The 20,422-nt window shown below is 42.8% G+C and overlaps 2 protein-coding genes across 2 annotated transcripts; both read left to right on the top strand.

Moving 5' to 3' along the window:
- The first annotated feature begins 3,773 nt into the window (after positions 1-3,773).
- ftr83 (finTRIM family, member 83) lies at positions 3,774-8,461 on the top strand. Its single transcript, XM_079283035.1, has 7 exons — positions 3,774-4,390; positions 4,793-4,888; positions 5,067-5,300; positions 5,484-5,643; positions 5,765-5,821; positions 6,339-6,407; positions 7,617-8,461. Exons 1-7 carry the CDS (start codon positions 3,815-3,817, stop codon positions 8,141-8,143), a joined length of 1,719 nt encoding a protein of 572 aa, XP_079139161.1. The 5' UTR covers positions 3,774-3,814; the 3' UTR covers positions 8,144-8,461.
- Positions 8,462-11,587: 3,126 nt separating this feature from the next.
- ruvbl2 (RuvB-like AAA ATPase 2) lies at positions 11,588-17,345 on the top strand. The gene is made up of 14 exons (XM_079283921.1): positions 11,588-11,630; positions 12,467-12,521; positions 12,696-12,751; positions 14,399-14,540; positions 14,717-14,846; positions 14,930-14,996; positions 15,128-15,234; positions 15,319-15,412; positions 15,528-15,746; positions 15,841-15,959; positions 16,134-16,253; positions 16,352-16,481; positions 16,671-16,785; positions 16,968-17,345. Exons 2-14 carry the CDS (start codon positions 12,467-12,469, stop codon positions 16,991-16,993), a joined length of 1,380 nt encoding a protein of 459 aa, XP_079140047.1. The 5' UTR covers positions 11,588-11,630; the 3' UTR covers positions 16,994-17,345.
- Positions 17,346-20,422: the final 3,077 nt, after the last annotated feature.

Raw genomic sequence — 20,422 nt, 5'->3', positions numbered from 1 at the left:
CCCTGTGCTGTGAGTGTATCGAGCCCTGCCCAGTTCAGATAAACAGGTTGAGCAAGGAGGGAGAGGTAGGGAGAGGGAGAGAGAGAAAGCAGAGTGAAAAAAAGAGAATGAATGAAATGTAAAAAGCACACCAAGTGGAAACTAATGTGCCAGAAAAAAGAGCTTCCCAGTTCCTCGCAGTTTCCTTTATTCTCAGATTTCTCATGTGGCTCATCCGGGTGAAGTGTGCGCACAGTTCTCTGCAGCTGTATTTCCTCCTATTGTTGTTGGACAGAATCGCCATTGTCTTAAACCGGTTGTAGTCCGACAAACATAAATGCAGCCTAAAGTACTGTAGGAATTTCAGGGACCACCCAGTGAACAAACGGAGACACTCTGAGCAGAGTTTCTGAGCAACTTCAAACATGAGGGATGTTGCTGCTCCTTTTCCTCACCAGAAAACTGTGTTGAAAGTTGAACCTGCTGCAGGCTGTTTGTCCTGGAGTTGCGGTATTTACACTGTGTGCAGTCAGACCGGTCTGGCTACACGTTCACAGGTCGCCTGTGGATGTTTGAGCATCAGGAAAGAAAACGTTGAGACACCAAACGGAAACACATGTGCACGAGCGCGCGTGAAGAACATTCCTGTCATCACTTCCAGGTGTGTTGTTGCAATGCATGGCCCACATATTTGCGTTCACGCTTCATCACAAGTTATGTTGCTTTTTTTTTATTCTTAAAATATCTCTGTCATGGTTACCTGTGGGTGTAGCTGGGGGGGGGGGGGGTAGGTCTATTAGCATTTCAAATAGACCTACTGGTTTCTACCAATACTACTGTTTTTTGTTCAACAGTCACGACTGTGAAGGAAAAGAGAAGTTTTATTCAGGCGGAGTTTCAGCATTTCCTGCCTGATGCCGAATCATGTAGCAATAAGAAAAAGTGAATTAAAGGTAGCAAAAAGTGTATTGGCTGCACCCTCGATTCATATCATGACTTCATACACTCCGCTTCACCTCTCCATATTTGGTCAGGTTTCTGATAAGCCAGTTTTTACTTCCTTCCACCAGAGTAAAGGAAGCGCTCTCTGCTTACAAATGAACTACCTGTTAGTGGCCAGCGGAAAAACACTTTGACTCTTACTCTCATTTTACAGAGACTTTCTTACTCATGAGAGAGAAGTGCCGACCATACAGTGCACATGTGGCCGAAATGTCTACTGGTATGGCATGGTAATGTATATGTTACAAGACACTTTAATACGACTTAATAACAGGTTTCTCTCAAAAGAGTTGCATGCCTGTTACAAGTCCCGGTGTTCTTCGATGAAGCAGACATGTCTCCACAGTCACCTGAAGCTCAGTCCAAGTCAAATTCGAGGAGAGAGGTCAACCTGCTTTCTGCAGGGAAAGTGCATGAGAACACAAAAGGCTTTTTGATGAAAGGAAACAAGGACCCACTTCACTGAGCGCGAGTAATGAAAACAGGAAGAAACAATAATCAAAATGTGTTCTGGGAAAACACATTTGCTGATTCTGGTGGATACACAAAGGTAAAGAGGACTGAAACAGACACAGGCAGTGAATGGAAAGGCTGCACCACTAGCAAGCATCGTCTGCTAGACCACAACGTCTGCTAGGAGAAGAGCAAAAAGCAGCACATGTTGAGTGCCTGTCATGGCCGTATTAAGTATGTCCAAAAGAAAAAACTGGACTGATCCCAAAATATAGCTTTATGGTGTCATGATAAGAATATGCAGATTTAACATAAAATACAAAATAGCTTGGTTAGATTGTGTGTGGGGAAATATGAAATAAAACAATGACTAAATATTAGTTTGATCTAAAAGCATTGCAGTAGGTCTGGCACAATGTGCACGATAAGCAAGTCGGTCAGCCGAACTCAAACTTGAACCCTTGACAGATATTCATTTGATCATGTTTGCTCTTAACTGATATGAAACCAATTGGGTCAGTAAAATATTGCCCGTAGGTGTGGAGAACTATTGAGCGTCCACTGGCTCAGATATCAAGGTGAAGTTCAATAAGTGTAGGCCAACAGGTTCTTCTTTGCCATACAATTCAGATATTTTTGTTTTATGGAAGCAAAGTCCATCCCTTGGCTGAAAACAGGGTTAAAGGGCCGGCTTTGGTCGAAGACAACACAGTAAAACCGAAAGTCTTTGCAAGACAATAAGAAAAAGTCTCAATTAAATTGCGTGTCAGTTTAGAGGCCTGTTGAAGTGCCATTTGAAATGCTACTGGCGTATTTGGCAATCAGATGAGCGTGCAAGTCACAGTGACTCAACCATTTTCACTGGTCTTTTTGTCACCGTCATCAGAAATAACACTTACTTAATTCACAGGATGTGCAGTGAATATTAAATTGGAATATTAACTTTGTTAAACCGTGAGATAAGAATATAAATCATAATAAAGTCATTCTTGCACGTGGAACATCACCTAGGTCGGTGACTCGAGGTCTTTCGAAGGTTAAAAATGATTATTTGAAATAAAAATAAAAATGTCACAAGATACACTAGAACAGAAAACGTAAATATCTGTTTCTGTGTGACAGCTTTCTCCTTATTGCCATCAATCAACATCAAGATAGTGATGTTTCGTGTGGAGCATGAGCCCTGCCACAGAATTCTTTTTTTGGACAAATAAGATGCTACATTTCGTATTGCATATCAGCTGTAGCTACTGTTGTTGACGGACAACAGACCCGATAATGTCTGGCACTCTGGTCGAGCCCTGCTGGCTCTAGCACAATGGAATCTTTGAAGCAGGCTCTCTCGGCCCTCCTGTTATCTGGGCTATCAAGTGTAGTTGCATTCCTATCGCCATTTCTACTGCCCTGAAACTCCATCTTGGCTGAAAGGTGTGTTCACTGTAAGGTGAAATCTACAAAGGAAGGTATTTAGCTCAGAAGAGACAACATTCTTAGAGTTGGTTTCAAGGTGCGCATTTTCTTACTCGAGATGGAATAACAGTTTGAAATGTAGTTTCAGTGTTGACTTACAGAAACTGCAGGCGTCCAGTCGAACCTCAGAGAGAATCAGTGGCAATGAAAAGCAAAGTAAAGAGTTGATAATTAACTGGTTACAGGTGAGGTGAAGGTCAGGAAAGTCTCAGTGGCTCCAGAAGTTAACTAAGGCCAACAAAGTGGTTCATTTAGCATCACCGCACTTCATCTGTTGACCATACGTCACAGTGATAGGAGACGCTGTCGATACTCACGGGACATTGCAGTTGTTCAGCAGGAAAGTTGTATTATTACATGTCCAAAGGGAACAGTCTCCCTCGAGGCAATCTAACACTAAAGTGGACAGTGTGACACACCTGAGGTTTCTTTTAATTTCTGCCTTCTTACTGTTGAATGTACTTGCTTTCACTCATCTATTTATGGGATGCGAGTACTACTAACAGCATTCCAATCAGCACTTGTCGTGTTGTGTTTAAATCCTTTTCATCAAAAATGGAGAAAATCCTCAAGGTCTATGTATTTTTTTTCATTCAAATAAAAATATTAATGAATAATTAAAATAAATAACACAAAAAGTGAAACACCCTTGTGTCTCATGATCACACATTTCATTCATTGTCATTACATTATGTAACTGATGGAGGCATTCACTGTGTCCTTCTCTTGCCCCGCCCTTGTTTGACTGGTTTCGGCCTAACCAGTTTAGCCGCCCTCTCTGTTTACTCTATATAACTCGCGCACGTAGTAGCTGTTGAATCACTTTGCCACTGTGCTGACACGAGACACTGACTGTTGTGCCTACACAGCATCTTCACTGCATTAGAGGAATCAGCACCGAATTGTCACCATGTCATCCGACCAGGACGGCTGCCACCTGTGTAAGGAATACCTCCGGGATGCCGTGTCCATCCCGTGTGGCCACATCTTCTGCAGCGTTTGCCTCAAGACATACTGGGACCATGCCGACCACACGGGCTCGTACATCTGCCCAGAGTGCAGGGTCACCTACAGCAAGAGGCCCACCCCGAGACGCATGGGAGGCTCCCGGACCTCCACCATCCAACGCAACTCAGAGTCCTTTCCGCCTCCGCCTCCAGACCCCGACTACAACTATGCCGGGCCCCAGGACATAGGTTGTGACATCTGCATCGGAAAGAAGCATAAAGCCGTCAAGAGCTGCCTGATGTGTTTGGCCTCCTACTGCGACAAGCATCTCAAGCCCCACTATGAGTCAAACACTTTTAAAAGGCACAAGCTGGTGGATGAAATCGGCCACCTGGACAGACAGATCTGTCCCCAGCATCAGAAGGGTCTGGAGCTGTTCTGCCGCACCGACCAGATGTGCATCTGCGTGCTGTGCACGGTGAAAGAACACAAAGGTCACGACATGGTGTCTGCCGAGCAGGAGAGGGCAGATGAGCAGGTACGTTTGACTTTGCTTGAAGCGACAACGCTGGTTTTCAGGCGGTCACCAGCTTAGGAACAGGTTTACTCACAGCCATAAAATGTGCTCTGCTCAGCATGACAAGCGTTGATCAATGTACGGTTAACCTTTTGTTATTTGTGAATCAGTGATGACACATGTACCTATGACACAGTGGCAGGTTATTCCGGACAGAGCAGCTGACAATAGATTGAACAAACATTATGTGAGACACACCCCTATGATAATAAAGCTGCGTCCTGCAGTGTGACCTTTGAGCTGCACACTGTTAGCATTAATTCTAAAAATAAAAATACAGATTTGATGATTTTGTCAATTTGAGATGTTGATTTGAGGGATTGTTGCCATCATTAACAACAAAGCCTGTTGTTTTCCCCATAGCAACGGCTGGGCGCCACCCAGGCCGAGATCCAGGAGAAGATTCATGACCGACTCAAGCAGATGGAGGAACTGAAACAAGCAGTGGACTCACTCAAGGTTTGTGCCGCCACCACCGTCTATCACAGATAAAACCAGACAAACCACTTGTGGCTGAATGGAAAGTTGAATTAACTACCAGCACGGACGACATTCCTCCGCGTAGTATAGTGACGACAGCCTCTCTCAGTGCGACACCCGCTTGATTTATGCCGTGCATGCTTGCTTTCCCATGCAGAACTCAGCCCACACGGCGCTGCAGGAATGCGAGAAGATGTTTGCTGACATGATGCGCTCCATTGAGAGGATGCAGCAGGAGATGACCAAGCTCATCTCCGCCAACAAGAGAGCGGCGCTCAACAACGCAGAGGGCCACGTGGAGCGTCTGACCCATGAGATCGCCGATCTGAAGAGGAGGGACAGCGAGATCACCCAGCTGTCCCGCACGGAGGACCACATCCACTTCATCCAGGTAACCTTGGCACAACCACTCCACGGAGACATGAGTTAGACATAAATGTGTATCAGTCAATGTAAAAAAAAATCTTCCACGTGTAACACTGAAATGTTCTGCACGGTGCAACACGGGGGAAAAACAAACACACTTAAAGTACACCTTATCGTGACTGCATGGCTGTTTTTCTTCCTTGGTTAGAGCTACCACATGCTGATAGCCCAGACGGAGGCGGAGATGCTGCCAACGGTGACCGTCAACCCCTACTTCACCTTCGGCCCAGTCACTAAGGCCGTCTCTGAGATGAAACAGCACCTGAATGAGTTCAGCAATGACGAGCTGGTCAAGGTGGCCAAAGCAGGTGAGTTCAGAAGCACAGAATTGAAATACTGTTCATATTGTGTTCATGATCTGGTATCACTACGCACATGTGACCATTTTTAAATAAAATGTATCGTTATTTTTTCTTTTCTTTTTTGCAGTTAACAAAATGACCTTCTGCCAACTGGATGAATCCAAAAATAAACGATCAGTAAAAAGTAAGTCAGCCGTTTAAGAAAACTAATTTTGCTGTTGTTCTTTTAATGGGGGATAATATGGTTTTAATAATAGTACACATGACTTTTAAACAATCCATAAAGCCAGCAGAGCAATGGTATTTAGAAATGATATCGAGCCAAATACAAAGTTAAGTATCATTTAATGAGGCCAAGTTAGTGGCATGGTGAGTCAAAGTTACAATTTCCCTTGTCCTGAGCTTTGTGCATTCCTGTTTGATGTTAGATTAGCGGGTCGCCTGAGGTCACTCAGATGCCACATGGTTAAATGTCTGAAATAGAATGTTGCGGTTTGGATCAGATTCATTGTCGAAAGACAGGATTTCTAGATTTCTTTCACGGCGATAACACATGTATTGTGCCGTTGTTGTTGATTCATATTCTGTGATTAATAGCATGCTATAATAGAAGTTGATGAAAGAAGATCAGTAAAATAAACACACCCTTCATATTCCATTATGTCACTATTTTCCTAAATGATTCACATTTACTTTCCCAGGTGAAGAAGCCCCCGTGTACAAGTCTCTGCCGCCCCAGGACCTTCAGCACAGGGACGATTTCCTGAAATGTGAGTCTCAGTTCCTGCGCTCCTGTTTTCTGCACTGACGCAGATCACTGCTCTCCCTGCTCTCCCTGCTCATTTCAGCGCAGGAGGCAAATTAACTGCTGATGAGGTTCTCTGTCAGACCCTGTGGTTGACTTCAAAATCTGGTTTGAGTAACTATGCTGGATGTCCTACAGTGTTGACAGAGACTGGGGCTGACTCGTGACAAATTTACCAGCTGGCACATTCACGGCTTTGTGATTTGAAGCTTGCAGTTTTAGCGCTCCGTCCTTGTTTAGACTGAGTGCATGAAACTCTGATGTTCACTAACCAGTCAGATTAGAACAAAACCCCCAAATCTCAGGAGATCCTTGAGAAAGCAGATGTGTTTTCTGCTTTTATACGGATATTCTGCTTTAAGCAAAGTGCCAGTTTGTTTCTGTTATTCAACTAAAACAAACTGCATAGTCTCTAAGGTCAAAGGAGAAGGGGTTCAAAGGTTTTGGGTCTCACCTGACGGTTACAGTTCAAGATGCACTTTGTCAGCCGGACTTCTGTTTGTGGTCTCACAAGCGGTGTTGATACCTCTGGCATTCCAGACAATGGGTCGGGAGATAATAGGCCGAGCAGATCTAGGAGAGGCCACCGGGTGTCCCACCAACTGTGATCCGCAGAGGTGGAGATAAACAGCAGGCAGGTGGCATCCAACCCCAGTTAATATTCTGATTTCTGTGTCCAGCCAGAGCATCTCCCACTTCTCCTTAAAATCATGTTGTAGAAAAAGTTCGGAATCTAACAAAACTAGAAATCCCTAACTACTTGCCACTGGTGGTGCAATGGTGAGGGGGTGTTTTGTCCAGAGGCTCTGTCCCTCTTGGCTTTCCTCATTCACACTTAACCCGAGCAGTTACAACGCTTCCTCTTGAATGAATGAATTTGAATTTGAATTTATATAGCGCTTTTCACAGACAGTGATATCACAAAGTGCTTAACAGAGCAGACATTTAAAAGCATAAAAAACACAATGTGACCCTAGGGTCAATAAATTATCTTCTGTCTCAGGCTGCACACAGCGTCTGTCATCCACGGAGAAGTGTTATAGGCAGCCCTGGTCCTTTCCTTAAGGGGTGCCACTTTATCCAGCAAAGTGGTGCAATGTTCATTAAATGACTGTGTCAAGTGTTCAACATCACTTGATTTCTTGTGAAATAAATGATCTATTTGTCTCCTTAGTTGCTTGCGAGCTCACTCTGGACTCAAACACCGCCTACAGACAGCTCTACTTGTCTCGGGGGAACAGGAAAGCTGTCCTCAAGAAAGACCCCCAGTCTTACGGTGACCACCCTGCCAGGTTCGACTCCCTGCCCCAGATCCTGTGTAAGGAGTCTCTCTTTGGAGGAGCTTACTACTGGGAGGTTGACTGGAGCGGGGAGGGGGCTGCCATCGGAGTCACCTACAAAGGCATCAAGAGGACGGGTTACGGAGACAGCTGCCGCATCGGCTACAACCGCAAGTCTTGGAGCCTCTTCTGCTCCGATTCCAGCTACTCAGCCCGCCACAACAAGGACCAGATCGAGATCAACGCGCCCTACTCGTCACGTATCGGGGTGTTCCTAGACCACGCCGGGGGTACCCTGTCTTTCTACGCCGCAGGGGACACCATGTCCCTCATCCACCGCTTCAAGGGCTCCTTTACCGAGGCCGTCTATCCAGGCTTCTGGGTTTGGTACGACTCAGGCGTCACCCTCATCAACAAGTGATTAAATAACACACTTCCTATGATCAATGTACAAATGGAATTCAGAGTGGGATGTATTTACAGAACAAAACTATTAACTGATGATACTTTATAATTCTTTTACAAGATGTTTTTTTATTGACTACGTGTCGTGTTGTGATTCAGGGGAACTGTTATTGATGACTGTGAATATTTTTGCAAATCAATGTAAAATGTGTGAATTGTAAGATCAGGTGTATGACGTGAATACATTTAAATTATCATTTGAAAACAATGAAGGCTGTACTTGATTGAAATATGTCACGTGATCATGTATACAGGTTATGATACACTTAAATTGATCAATAAACTTTTTTTTAACAAGGATGAACTGTGACATTGTTGTTGCATTTTTTTTACCTGATACTTATCACGAGCTTTCACTCCGCTGGCTAATTACCTCTCTGCCTGAATGCCGAGGAAAAATAAAAGAACTCCAGCTTGATCTGATCGGATTCAATGTAATCCTCTAGTGTTCACATCCACGTGTTTGCATTACCGACATCACCGGCAGTCAAAATAAAATGCATCTGTTGTGAGACAAAGGGAGAGAACGTGTTTGTGTGTGGTGATCCGCAGCATTTTGTCTGAGCAGTGTCGGCTTTGAGGAGGTCTGAGAGGCTCCTGAGGAATCGTAGAGGAGCAGGTGAGGTGTGACTGAGAGGCTCCAGAGGAATCGTAGAGGAGCAGGTGAGGTGTGACTGAGAGGCTCCAGAGCTCACAGAGGGTTGAGCCTCATCTAGCAGCAGTTTTAAAATGTGTGTGGAATGCTGAACTAGGGTTTGGTCCAGTCTGACTCTAAATACCTTTATCACCGAGTTACTCATTAAAAGTCTGGATTCAGGCAGTTACCGTATTATGTGATGCAGCACATGCACTTGTTTTCTTTGCAAAAGCAGTTCCACTTGATTATTGTAGGGGATAATATTACATGCAATTCAAGCCAGTGGCTTTTTAAAAATCTTGACTAAATCGTAAACTTGTTATTATGTCGAAGTATTCTGATAATAGCGCTGTATGGTAATTTTGGTTTCACTGGCGGCATTTTAGAGAAACTAAAACTGGGAACTAGAAAGATGATTAAACATGTTTTATCATAACATAAACATATGTGTTTTGTCAGTTACATATTCCCATATCCGAGTCTCTTAATCATACTTTAGTTGCCAGTTAGGATCAATGAAACATCCCAGCTGATGACAGTGACAAACAAAAAGTTAGTTAATTTTTTTATTTTGCACAATTCAAAAAATAAAATTAAAAATAAACAAACACAACAGAGATAAATGAATATCACAGTGCAGGAAGAGGCAGAAAGCCAACTGGGCTTATTTGAAGCCTCCACCTATATAATATTACAATTTTACAAAATGACAAACATAAAATGAAATATGCATAAGACATTACATTCCAACAAAACAAACGAAAGAAAGAAAGAAAAAAAATCATGTAATTGTTTCGAGTGTGTGCGAGCATGTGTGTGCATTTCTGATGCAATACACATATTGGTATGTTCTTTTGATTTGATGTTTTTATTTTTTACCCCAACCAACCAGTCTTAGTATCTCTTGACCCTAAGTTGTATCATAATTATATCATTTTTTTATATAGCATGGGCTTGTGTTTGTTCAGGGATGTTGGTTTATACACCTGCAGTAACTCATGAGCAATAGTAATGCTACAAGTCCCTATGAGTGAAACAACTATAAATGGAATATAACAGCTAAAACAAGAAAGACATTAACACTAATGCATAAAAAAACTGTTACAATGCAAGCAATTCGATTTTCTTTTCGGCATCTTTTGAAACATTTTATAGAGGGACATTTTTTTGTCAGTTGGGAAAAGTCATTCCATAATTTGGTTCCCCTAAATCTTATTGAAAATTGACCTCTGCTAGTCAGTAATTTAGGGGGATGAAGATGTGAAGATTGACGAGTTGAGTAAGAGTGAACCTGTGAATTGAATTTATAGTAGGTCTTGAAATGATCAGGAATATTCCCTTCACCTGAAAGTATCTTATAAATGAAAACACACGTTTGAGAACTATTTATGTCATAAATAGTAAGAATCTGCAATTTCTGAAATAGAGTAGCAGAAGAGAAATGTGACTCTGATCGGGTTTGCGATCCTAACAAGACGTTTCTGGAGGACCAACATTTAGTTAGTTAGAGTCGTAGGAAAAGTACTCGCCCAAACTATATTACAATATGAAAGATCGGGATAAATTATACTATAATAAAGAATAAGGAGAGAGTTTTCAGAGACAAGATGTCTAACCCTCCTTATTATTCCAATAGATTTGTTTATTTTTCTAACACAGTTAATATGTTTACTCTGACTTAAACTCTCATCAATAATAATTCCTAGGAATTTTGTAGATGACACTTGAGGCATTCAGTCATAATTGTCTGTAACCTTCAGTATCCTTCTCCTGTGATGGTGGAGTGAAGTGAGTTTAGACTGTGGAATCCTAACACTGCAGCCTTGAGGGAAAACCTTGAAGCTACACCAGAGAGGATATGAAAAACTCCCCCAGAAGTCTTCAGGTTATGGTCAGCGGGTGAGTTTTGCCATTGTTCAGTGATATTGTATCCTTGTTTTCTGAAAAAATATTTCCCTACAATTTTCCCTGAACTCCAGCCTCCAGACTTGCACTGCAAAGATGAGGGATTGTACAATTGTTGTAAATAGCTGTAAAATCCCTTGTGAGCTTGCTACCTCTAGTGGAGAAATGTACACAATGCTCACCAAGGATGACATCGGCCACTTTTCACCCCACTCTGGGAAAGCATCTGTGTGGGGAGATGATTCACTGTTGGAGATAAGAAACATTCTGAACCAGTGCAAGTATGGTATAATAAACACGTTTCGATTAGCTGGACTGTACTAGTCCAGCTAAATTCTGGCAAAGAGCTTGTAAAAACAGACTAATTGTGACACACCTCCCTGAACCATATCATCCTACCTTGACTTCTTTGTACACGTTTGTTTTGTAAATACTACATTATGTAAAGTGATACAGCCTACCTGTCATTTTGCACCACATGGAGTTAAAGGAAACGTCGTCAGCGACAAGTTTTAATTAGTTTCTAGATCCAAGTATTTGTGAATTAGTGAGCAGGAGACAGGGCAGCACGCAAAATCTTCGAATGAATAATTTAAACAACGTTAACGTTACCTTTCTTTGATCCACCAAATGGGGACAAGCGGTGGAATCGCTTAACTAAGATGAAATACACAGTCTCTGATCCAAACGGGTAGCCCTTTCACTCCCAATTTACTTGACGTGTAAATTAATAACATATTCATGTTTTTATCCCATCATTAGGCCACCCTGTCTGTAGAGGGCAGTCAACCTCAAACCACACACGAACAAGAAGGACTTGTTTCTTGTCGGACACAATTACCCTGCGTACCACTAGAAAGAAGCGCCGCATTCTCACATTTTCTCAAGTGTGGCTGCACAGGTGAGTTTAAATCCGACAACTGTATTAAATACTTAAGCCCTGATACCGTAACATGTATTTTATAATGTCATGTTATTCGCTGTAGCATACAAACTCTCGCGGTGTGTATCAGCAACGTTAGTTACAGAAGACAGAAACCCGATGAATGGAGCTAGCGAGTTTGCTAACACAACATTAGCTAGCGTTAGCTTTAGCGGTGTGTTTTGCTGTACTAGCGCTGTCTAGAAGATAGCAGTTCAGATGTATGGCTTCTGCATGTCATTTGATTCGAATTCGTCGCCGACTACTGACATGGGTTTTTTATATCAACGACAAATATGTTAAATTAAAGCCACAGCTATGTGGCAAACGCTCTTGGACTCTTGTGTTGTGGCATGCGTTACAACTGTCACTATGACAACCTACTGGACATTATGGAATTGATGTTCTCCAGCTTTGTTAATTCTTCATATCTCACTTCCGTGTGAAACCTGATGTTTTCCCTATTTAATTGGAAAATAACGTGGGCATTAATAGAGGTGCAAAATATGCGAGGAGAAAGCCCTGATTCAGGAGTACACCACACTGAAACACTCAGGCACTGGGCTGATTGTTAGAAAGTTGGACAATTAAAATTCTGATATACGTGAACTTAAAATGTTTTGGGAGTTGATCAACCAAAAATCGAACTTCTATTCAACAGTGCACACGACCTTATACACCTGTATTTTTGACATATTTCAGCCATCAACCTTTTTTAGATGGTGTAAGCTACTGTTCAAATTTTATGGCAGTATTTCTGGAAGATGTTGTTTTGTTCTTTAGTCTAATAATAGTCTGCTTCTAACTAAATGCAGATGGCGAGTACAAAGGTTCCAGAGGTTCGTGACATCACACGGATCGAAAGAATCGGTAAGCATCCACATTGCACCGAGCTGCTGTTTAGGGGACACAAATGAATGATTGCGAGCTACATGTGTGCTGTCACAGGTCAGCCCTAATATGTTTATGCAAGTTATACATGGTATGTACTTCCTCTTCCAAATGTGGTCAATATTAATGTTTTCATGTCTGTCTTGTGTTTAGGAGCACACTCTCATATTCGTGGCCTTGGTTTGGACGATGCTTTGGAGCCAAGACAGGTAATGTTGAGTCTTAAGTTCGTGGTCTGTAGTTGTGGGATTTGTTCCCTCTTTAGTTGACATTTAGCACTGAAAGAGATGATATATAGATGTGTTTAGAGTGAAACCCTCTAAGGCTCTGTACTGCGGATTCCAGTGTATGACAACTAATTGAAAGACTAGCTCAGTATGGGATATGAAGCTGAAATGTTAATCATGTAAATTGAACAGATACTAGTGCGGTGTTCGTTCAATATATGCCTGTTCAGAATGGGCCGAATGCGTGACCTGTAGTGTTGCTGCTAGCAGCTTTCTCGAGAACCGCTCATACAAACAACTTCACCACTCAACACTGCGCTTTGTTGGGTCCTCAGCAAAATACCTGCAATGACATAATTGCGTCACACCTAAATCGGGACTACTACGGTCAGAAACACCAAATACATTCTGATAAACTTTACTGTTAGACAAGGCAGGCAACCTGGGCCCCTCCACTAAAAAGGCTCCAAACAGCCATAGATATGAAAACTATTGAGCTGTGTTACTTTTCTAAATCATTATACCCCGAAATAACTTCTAAAAGGCCCCAAAGCACTTAAAAAACATGCATCTTAACTGTATGTTACTTAATGTGTAATTCTACTTCAGAGGAAAACATTTTAATACCACAATTACATGATAAAACTGTTACAGGCTACATTGCAGATTGAGATTTAACTAACAAAACATATCAGATTATATATAATGCATTATTATTCATGAAACCATCCAACGTCATATTAGAATTTAAAGTTCTACCTTGAACAGACGTTGAGTAAATGATAAGGCCTTTCTTTGACTGCACGTAAAGTCAAAATTTGAATGCAGAACTTTTACCGTGCAATATAATTTTATTTTGAATAGTTAACAGTTTTAGTTCAGAAGGCCTACTTCTGCTACCACTGTCAAGACCAACAGTCCCTGTTAGAGAAAGGATGAAGAGTAAATCAAGACGGTGTTTGCCGTGCGGCCCTCAAATCAGAAATCCGCCCTGAAAAACACTCCTAAGTCGCTGTTACTCGCAGTTGGAAACATCTGTGAAATACACTTGGCAGAGATAATATCCAAATAGGCTTAGTAGTCTATTTGTCCATTCGTAGGTTTGCTTTGACATACCCACCAGGGTTATGAAGTAGAATATGGATGTGATTAGAGGAGGCATTTTTTTACTGGCGGTAATGTTGGTGTTCTTGGTTAGCAGCAGGTCTTACAACGAGGAAATACACCAAAGTAGTGGCTTACTCACCCGCAGAAACACCGGTGAAATACACTGGTTAGATTCTGCTATCCTCTTGTGTTGAGTCAATGAGCCACTGCAGAAGACGTGAACCCTGAAGCTCCGCCCCCGCTGCTGCACACAGCGCCGTTTGCTTGTTCATTCAAAGTTCAGTAACATTGAACATGTCACGTGTCTGAATTGCAATACATTTGACGAAGGCTTTCTTGTGAGTCCCCAGCAATACACCCACAAAGTGTGAATTAGATCGAATGAGCGGTATGAATGAGTGGTATGCAAAGGGCGGGCAGACAGAGATCCCTTGCTTAATAGTTAGATATTGGATTACAGCACACGAATGATGCGCTGATGTGTGTTTGGCTTCAAGGATACGTGTTCCCATTCACCTGCAGGTATCTCAGGGGATGGTCGGCCAGCTGGCCTCCCGTCGGGCAGCAGGGGTCATCCTGGAGATGATCAAAGATGGCCACATAGCTGGCAGAGCAGTACTGATCGCTGGCCAACCTGGCACAGGAAAGACTGCCATCGCTATGGGTAAGGGCCACATTGGAGGCTTTCCCGAACACAATATCATTTCACCCTCCTCTGGAAGTCATACCGTTGTTGTAATTGGCTTCAGTTAGAGTTTTCGTTCAAGTGTTCCTTTTCCCCCCCCCAGCTTCACGAGCTGAGTATAGTTTAGCTGAGATGTTGTTGTTTTTTTAACGCAGGCATCGCCCAGTCGCTTGGCCCTGATACACCCTTCACAGCGCTGGCCGGTAGTGAGATCTTCTCCCTGGAGATGAGCAAGACGGAGTCACTCAGCCAAGCTTTTAGGAAAGCCATCGGTGTGAGGATCAAGTGAGTGAGCACACACAATAGATTGTTTTTGTATTTCCTATTGTTTGAAATGAATCTGTATTCATCGTGGGCTTCTTTTACAGAGAAGAGACGGAGATTATTGAAGGCGAGGTGGTGGAGATCCAGATTGATAGACCAGCCACTGGAACGGTAGGCTGCCTTGTGGCGCTTCCAAGTGCACTCAGAACTTTCTGTCGTACATTCTTTATGCCAGAACACGCTATCTGAGTTGCTAGAAGACTCATTAAAGACAAACTTATAGATATTTGATTTTGTCTCAGGGGGCCAAAGTGGGCAAGCTGACTCTAAAGACCACTGAGATGGAGACAATATATGACTTGGGCAACAAGATGATCGACAGTCTCAGTAAAGATAAGGTTCAAGCAGGGTGAGTTAATCTCTTCATAGAGCTTTACACATCAGGATCGCTCCGTACAAGATCTAACCCGTCTTTCTCTACGTTTCCTCTCAGAGATGTTATTACCATTGACAAAGCCACCGGAAAGATCAGCAAGTTGGGCCGCTCCTTCACCAGAGCCAGAGACTACGATGCCATGGGAGCGCAGGTATAGTGCAACCGTCGAGTCGAAAACAATTTCTGCTGCAATTTCTGCCTGTGGTCCCGTGCGTATTCATTTTTCTAAAATACATTTTTATTGCGATTTTTGTTGTTCCTTGTAGACGCAGTTCGTACAGTGTCCAGAGGGAGAGCTGCAGAAGAGGAAAGAGGTGGTCCACACGGTGTCACTCCACGAGATCGACGTCATCAACAGCCGCACGCAAGGCTTCCTGGCTCTGTTCTCCGGAGACACCGGAGAGATCAAGTCTGAAGTCCGCGAGCAGATTAATGCCAAAGTGTGCGAGTGGAGGGAAGAGGGCAAGGCCGAGATCATTCCTGGGGTAGGTGCAACTGTGTGTTTGTATATATTTATATGTATATTTGATTCGACTGTCTTTTTATGACTTGACTGATTTTCTATGTGTGTGGTTCCAGGTGTTATTTATTGACGAGGTCCATATGCTGGACATGGAGTGCTTTTCCTTCCTGAACCGGGCCCTGGAGAGTGACTTGTCCCCAGTTCTCATCATGGCCACCAACAGAGGCATCACTCGGTACTATTTCTTTTCTGAGTTGTCTCATTTAGGAATACACCAATATGGAATTTATATGTCTCATACCATTTTTGGGGGGAATTGTAATGACTTAGTTATAACCTGTACGTCGGGCTATTTGATAGACTACTGTAAAATATTGACTTTTAAATATTCCTCTCTTTTATCACTTAGTATCCGAGGCACAAACTACCAGAGCCCTCACGGCATCCCCATCGACCTGCTGGATCGCCTGCTCATCATCGCCACCTCCCCTTACACGGAGAAAGAGACGAGGCAGATCCTCAAGATCCGGTGAGAATCCGCCTTCGTCGTCTGTGAGGCCCAACTAGGTTTTGGCCTCTTCCCAGCTTTATAGAAGGTAAAATAAACCGGCATGGTTTTCATTTCAGGTGTGAGGAGGAGGATGTGGAGCTGAGCGAGGAGGCTCACACCGTCCTGACTCGCATCGGCATGGAGACGTCGCTGCGCTACGCCATCCAGCTGATCAGCACCGCTGGACTGGTGTGTCGCAAGCGCAAGGTAAGCTTAGTCTGAACACGCTGGTTGTATTGTTGCAGCTGTAACATATGGGGGGGGTAGATAGTTATCACCATCTAGAAAGAACTTTTTTTCGGTCTCTGGTCAGATTGTATTTCAGTCGTTTAGTCGTGAATTCCTGTGGTCCCAGTGTTGATGTCATCACTGTTTTGTTCTTTTTGGCGTCTTCAGGGAACAGAAGTTCAGGTGGAGGACATCAAAAGGGTTTACTCGCTGTTCCTGGATGAGGCCAGATCCTCTCAGTACATGAAAGAGTATCAGGATTCCTTCCTCTTCAATGAAACACGTGAGTCCGCTGTTCATCCTCTCCGTCTCTGGTAGTTTCCAAAGCCGAATTCCGTGGCAACACACAGCAACACTGCACATTGATGCTGCTCAATATATTTTGCTGCTTTATACATTTTTCTGCTCATAATATTGTAATTCTTGACAGTGAATAAGCAGCGTGTATCTGTTCTTACATTTCAGAAACGCCTTCAATGGACACCTCATAATGAAGATGACTTGCTTTTCTTACTCCCTGAAGTTTTTATGTTGTCGGTCGTCTCTGTGGTCTGAGGCAGTTCAGATCTGGATTTTACTTTTATTTGAATTCAGCATTGAATTACATTGAAGATGGAACTCAAATGTGTTGCATAGACTGAAAGCCCCTACGTGGTAAATCACCTTGAATTCTGCATTGTTCAAATATATTCACTGAAATTTGACTTAATTCTGAATTTACCACATTTCAGTTCATCTTTGAGGCCTTACGGCAGGAATATCCGTTCCTTCTGTTTCCTTTCTTTTGTTGACTTGTTTATTTTTATGAAAATGATTAAACAGGCTTTTCTAAGCACACTGTGATCATTTGTTTTTATGTTTGTCGCTTAGTCTTGAACGCTCACTCGGAACATCAAACTACACATTAATCATTATTATTTTATATTTAATTTGATGTGACCAGTCCCAACTACCTCGGTTGAGGTTATTTTGGGGGGGGATAAAAGGATTACACAAAATAGTCAATCAGTGACGTAAAATGGAAAAAGAAATCAACAAAATGAAATGACTAAAGTGTCGCATGTGTAACGTATTCACCCCTTTTGCTATGACGCCCTTAAATAAGATCTGGTGCTACCAATTACCTTCACAAGACACAATTGGTTAAATAAAGTTCACCTGTGTGCAATCTACGGGTCACGTGATCTCAGCATATAGACTCACCTGTTCTGAAAGGTCAGAGTGAGACACCCCCACCGAAGCAAGGGGCACCATGAAGACCAAAGAGCTCTACAAACAGGTTCAGGGCAGGGATCTGGAGAGGTACAGATCAGGGCTGAGCTCTAGAACAAAATGTCCAAAACATTGAACATACCACAGAGCAACACAAAATCAATTATTAAAATATGAAATGAATATGGCACCACAATAACCCTACTAAGAGACCCACCCACTAAAACTCACATACAGACAGGAGGACATTAATCAGAGAGGCAATAAAGAGACCAAATATGACCCTGGAGGGGTTTTAAACCTCCATGGCAGAAATTTGAGTATCCTTCCATTGACTATATAAGCTGAACACTACAGGGCTGGGCTTTATGAAAGAGTGGCCAGAAAAAAAGTCTCTATACTCCAAATCTCTACTTCTCCAGAACTTCAGCACTGACTTGTTTGGAGAGCTCCTTGGTCTTCATGGCGTTTCAGAGATTTCACACTTTATTTAACGAATGAAGTGACTTCTGAAGGTAATTGGTAGCACCAGACCTTATTTCGGGGCTAAATACATATGCATGAGCCACTGTTCAGTTTTCAATTTTATCCACACTTCACTAATTAGGACTCATTTCTTATTTTATTTTTACTGTTCGGTCCATTACGATTAAAATCCCTTTCAATTCCAGGTTATAATGCAGCAAAATAGGAAAATCACTAACGGTGTTGGACACTTAAGACAAGGAAATGAGCTAAATATAGAAGTCTGTGGCAGCTTGAAATAGTTTCCACCAGGTGGAGCCCAAAGATCTCTCTTGAAGAAATATGTTGTACAAACAGCACACTGTGCACACTGCCCTGAGATAAATGGAAGCCCTGAACACGTTTTTCAATGAGCAAGTCAAACGGCATTGCTGACCGCTGAAACATATCTTCCTTCTGCATCATACAGCTGATTAAAGCTGCCTTTCTCTGTGATGGGTGTGAGCTTGTCCTGTAAATGACTGCAGCTGGTCCACACCTCAATCTCACACCCAGAGTCGGATGTAATAGGTGCAACCTTGCTCTCTCTCTCACACACACACACACACACACCCACACACACCTAGATTCTTCTGTATTTAGATAATCAGATGCTTTGTACTTCAGAACCTAACCTTGTTTGCATTGTTATTCCATTATGGGCTTATGATCTGTTTGGTTCTTTGGATAATGGTTGCCTTTTCAATCAGTAGACAAAAGCAAATATTACCCACAGTCCTCTGCCAAGAAACTGTTTCTTTCATAACTAATTAGAGCAGATAAATCAATTTTACCTGCATATAGTCTGCGTACAGCGCAGTGGAGATGAATATTTAATGATTAGTGCTGGTGGGAGAGAGTTCTGCGTGGATTGCCCTGCTGCCTACATGCTATGAGTCTGCTACATGCCATGAGTCTGCCGTTGGCTGCTGCCTACCACCGCATCTGATGGATTCACTGGTTGGATTAATTAAATGTGGGATACACTTCATGAGGGCTCAGTTGTTTGTCTGTAAAACAGGGTTTTGTGCGCCCCCTCCCTCTCTTGGGACAAACCTATATTCTGACTGCGATTCCTGTACGCTTCCAGTTGATGTGTTAAAATATGGAGCTCAGAATGTAGAGAGGAGACAGAATCCCCCACAATTCCTCTGAGCACGATTACACCGGTCTCAATGTATCTAAAGACCTGCAGACATTTCTGTCTCTATGGTGTTTCGCTGTGAATCCAAAGCTTTGTTTATGGCTCATATTCGGCTCAGGCCCTCTGGGTGCGAGCAGGGTTTCTTGGATTGGTTCCCACTCTTTGTCTACACACCACTGTCCACAGGCTACAAGGCTGCACAGCATGCTAACATGTTGTGGCATTTGCCTGCTGCCCTTTTCGGCGCCATGGTCGGGCCACGCGAGATCACAGAACCCCACCCCTTCCATCTCCTAATGTGGAGATTCGTTATCACCAGCCGGTTTAGTTTTGATCGTGAATATGAACCAGCGAGGGACCTTCCGAACACAGCCAGTACTGATGTTTTTCACCTGGCTCTGTGAAGGGCAGGACACACTATTGACGATCCAGAGGTCATTGGACATTCTCAGTCTAACGAGGCTCTCGGTGTGAATGTCATTAGCTTGATGTGTCCATATGAAATTCAGTGAATTGACTTGTTGATCAATTCATTATTTTTGTCATCATCTCATCTCATTGCAGCTTTTGTTCATCGGGATGTTGAAGCAAAAACACACCGTAGCCTTTGGAGCAGCCATGTAAGCTTCTGCGTTATGTGAATTAATTGGCGTATTACAAAGTGCCAAATATGTGTCTTTGTCCATTTTGCACGTGCATGGTCACAAAAAAGCAATGACTTTGAATGTGACATGATGATGCTGCCTGCTGAAAAGACACATGGCGTGGGAAGCTGATTACACTGCTCGAGCTCTTTTGCTTCATCTATCTGGACTTTTACAGGTTTTCATTGCAATTGCTAAAACACAATTTCTGAAACTAGGCCACTCATTGTCGAAACCACACACACACACACACACAAATAAAAAGCTCTTCCACATGCGACTTTAGGTATAACACACAATTAACATTTTCATCTGTAGCATGCTGTAAATATAGACTATGGACACAAATTCAATACTCATTTACTCAAAACGGTATCAAACACAACTAAAGTACTTGAAGTGAAGATGACATGAAC

Source organism: Melanostigma gelatinosum (genome assembly GCF_949748355.1).
Source record: "Melanostigma gelatinosum genome assembly, chromosome: 14".
In the NCBI taxonomy this organism is placed as follows: Eukaryota; Metazoa; Chordata; class Actinopteri; order Perciformes; family Zoarcidae; genus Melanostigma; species Melanostigma gelatinosum.
Note: the sequence above shows the minus strand (reverse complement) of the source record. Positions and strands in the feature narration are given on the sequence as shown.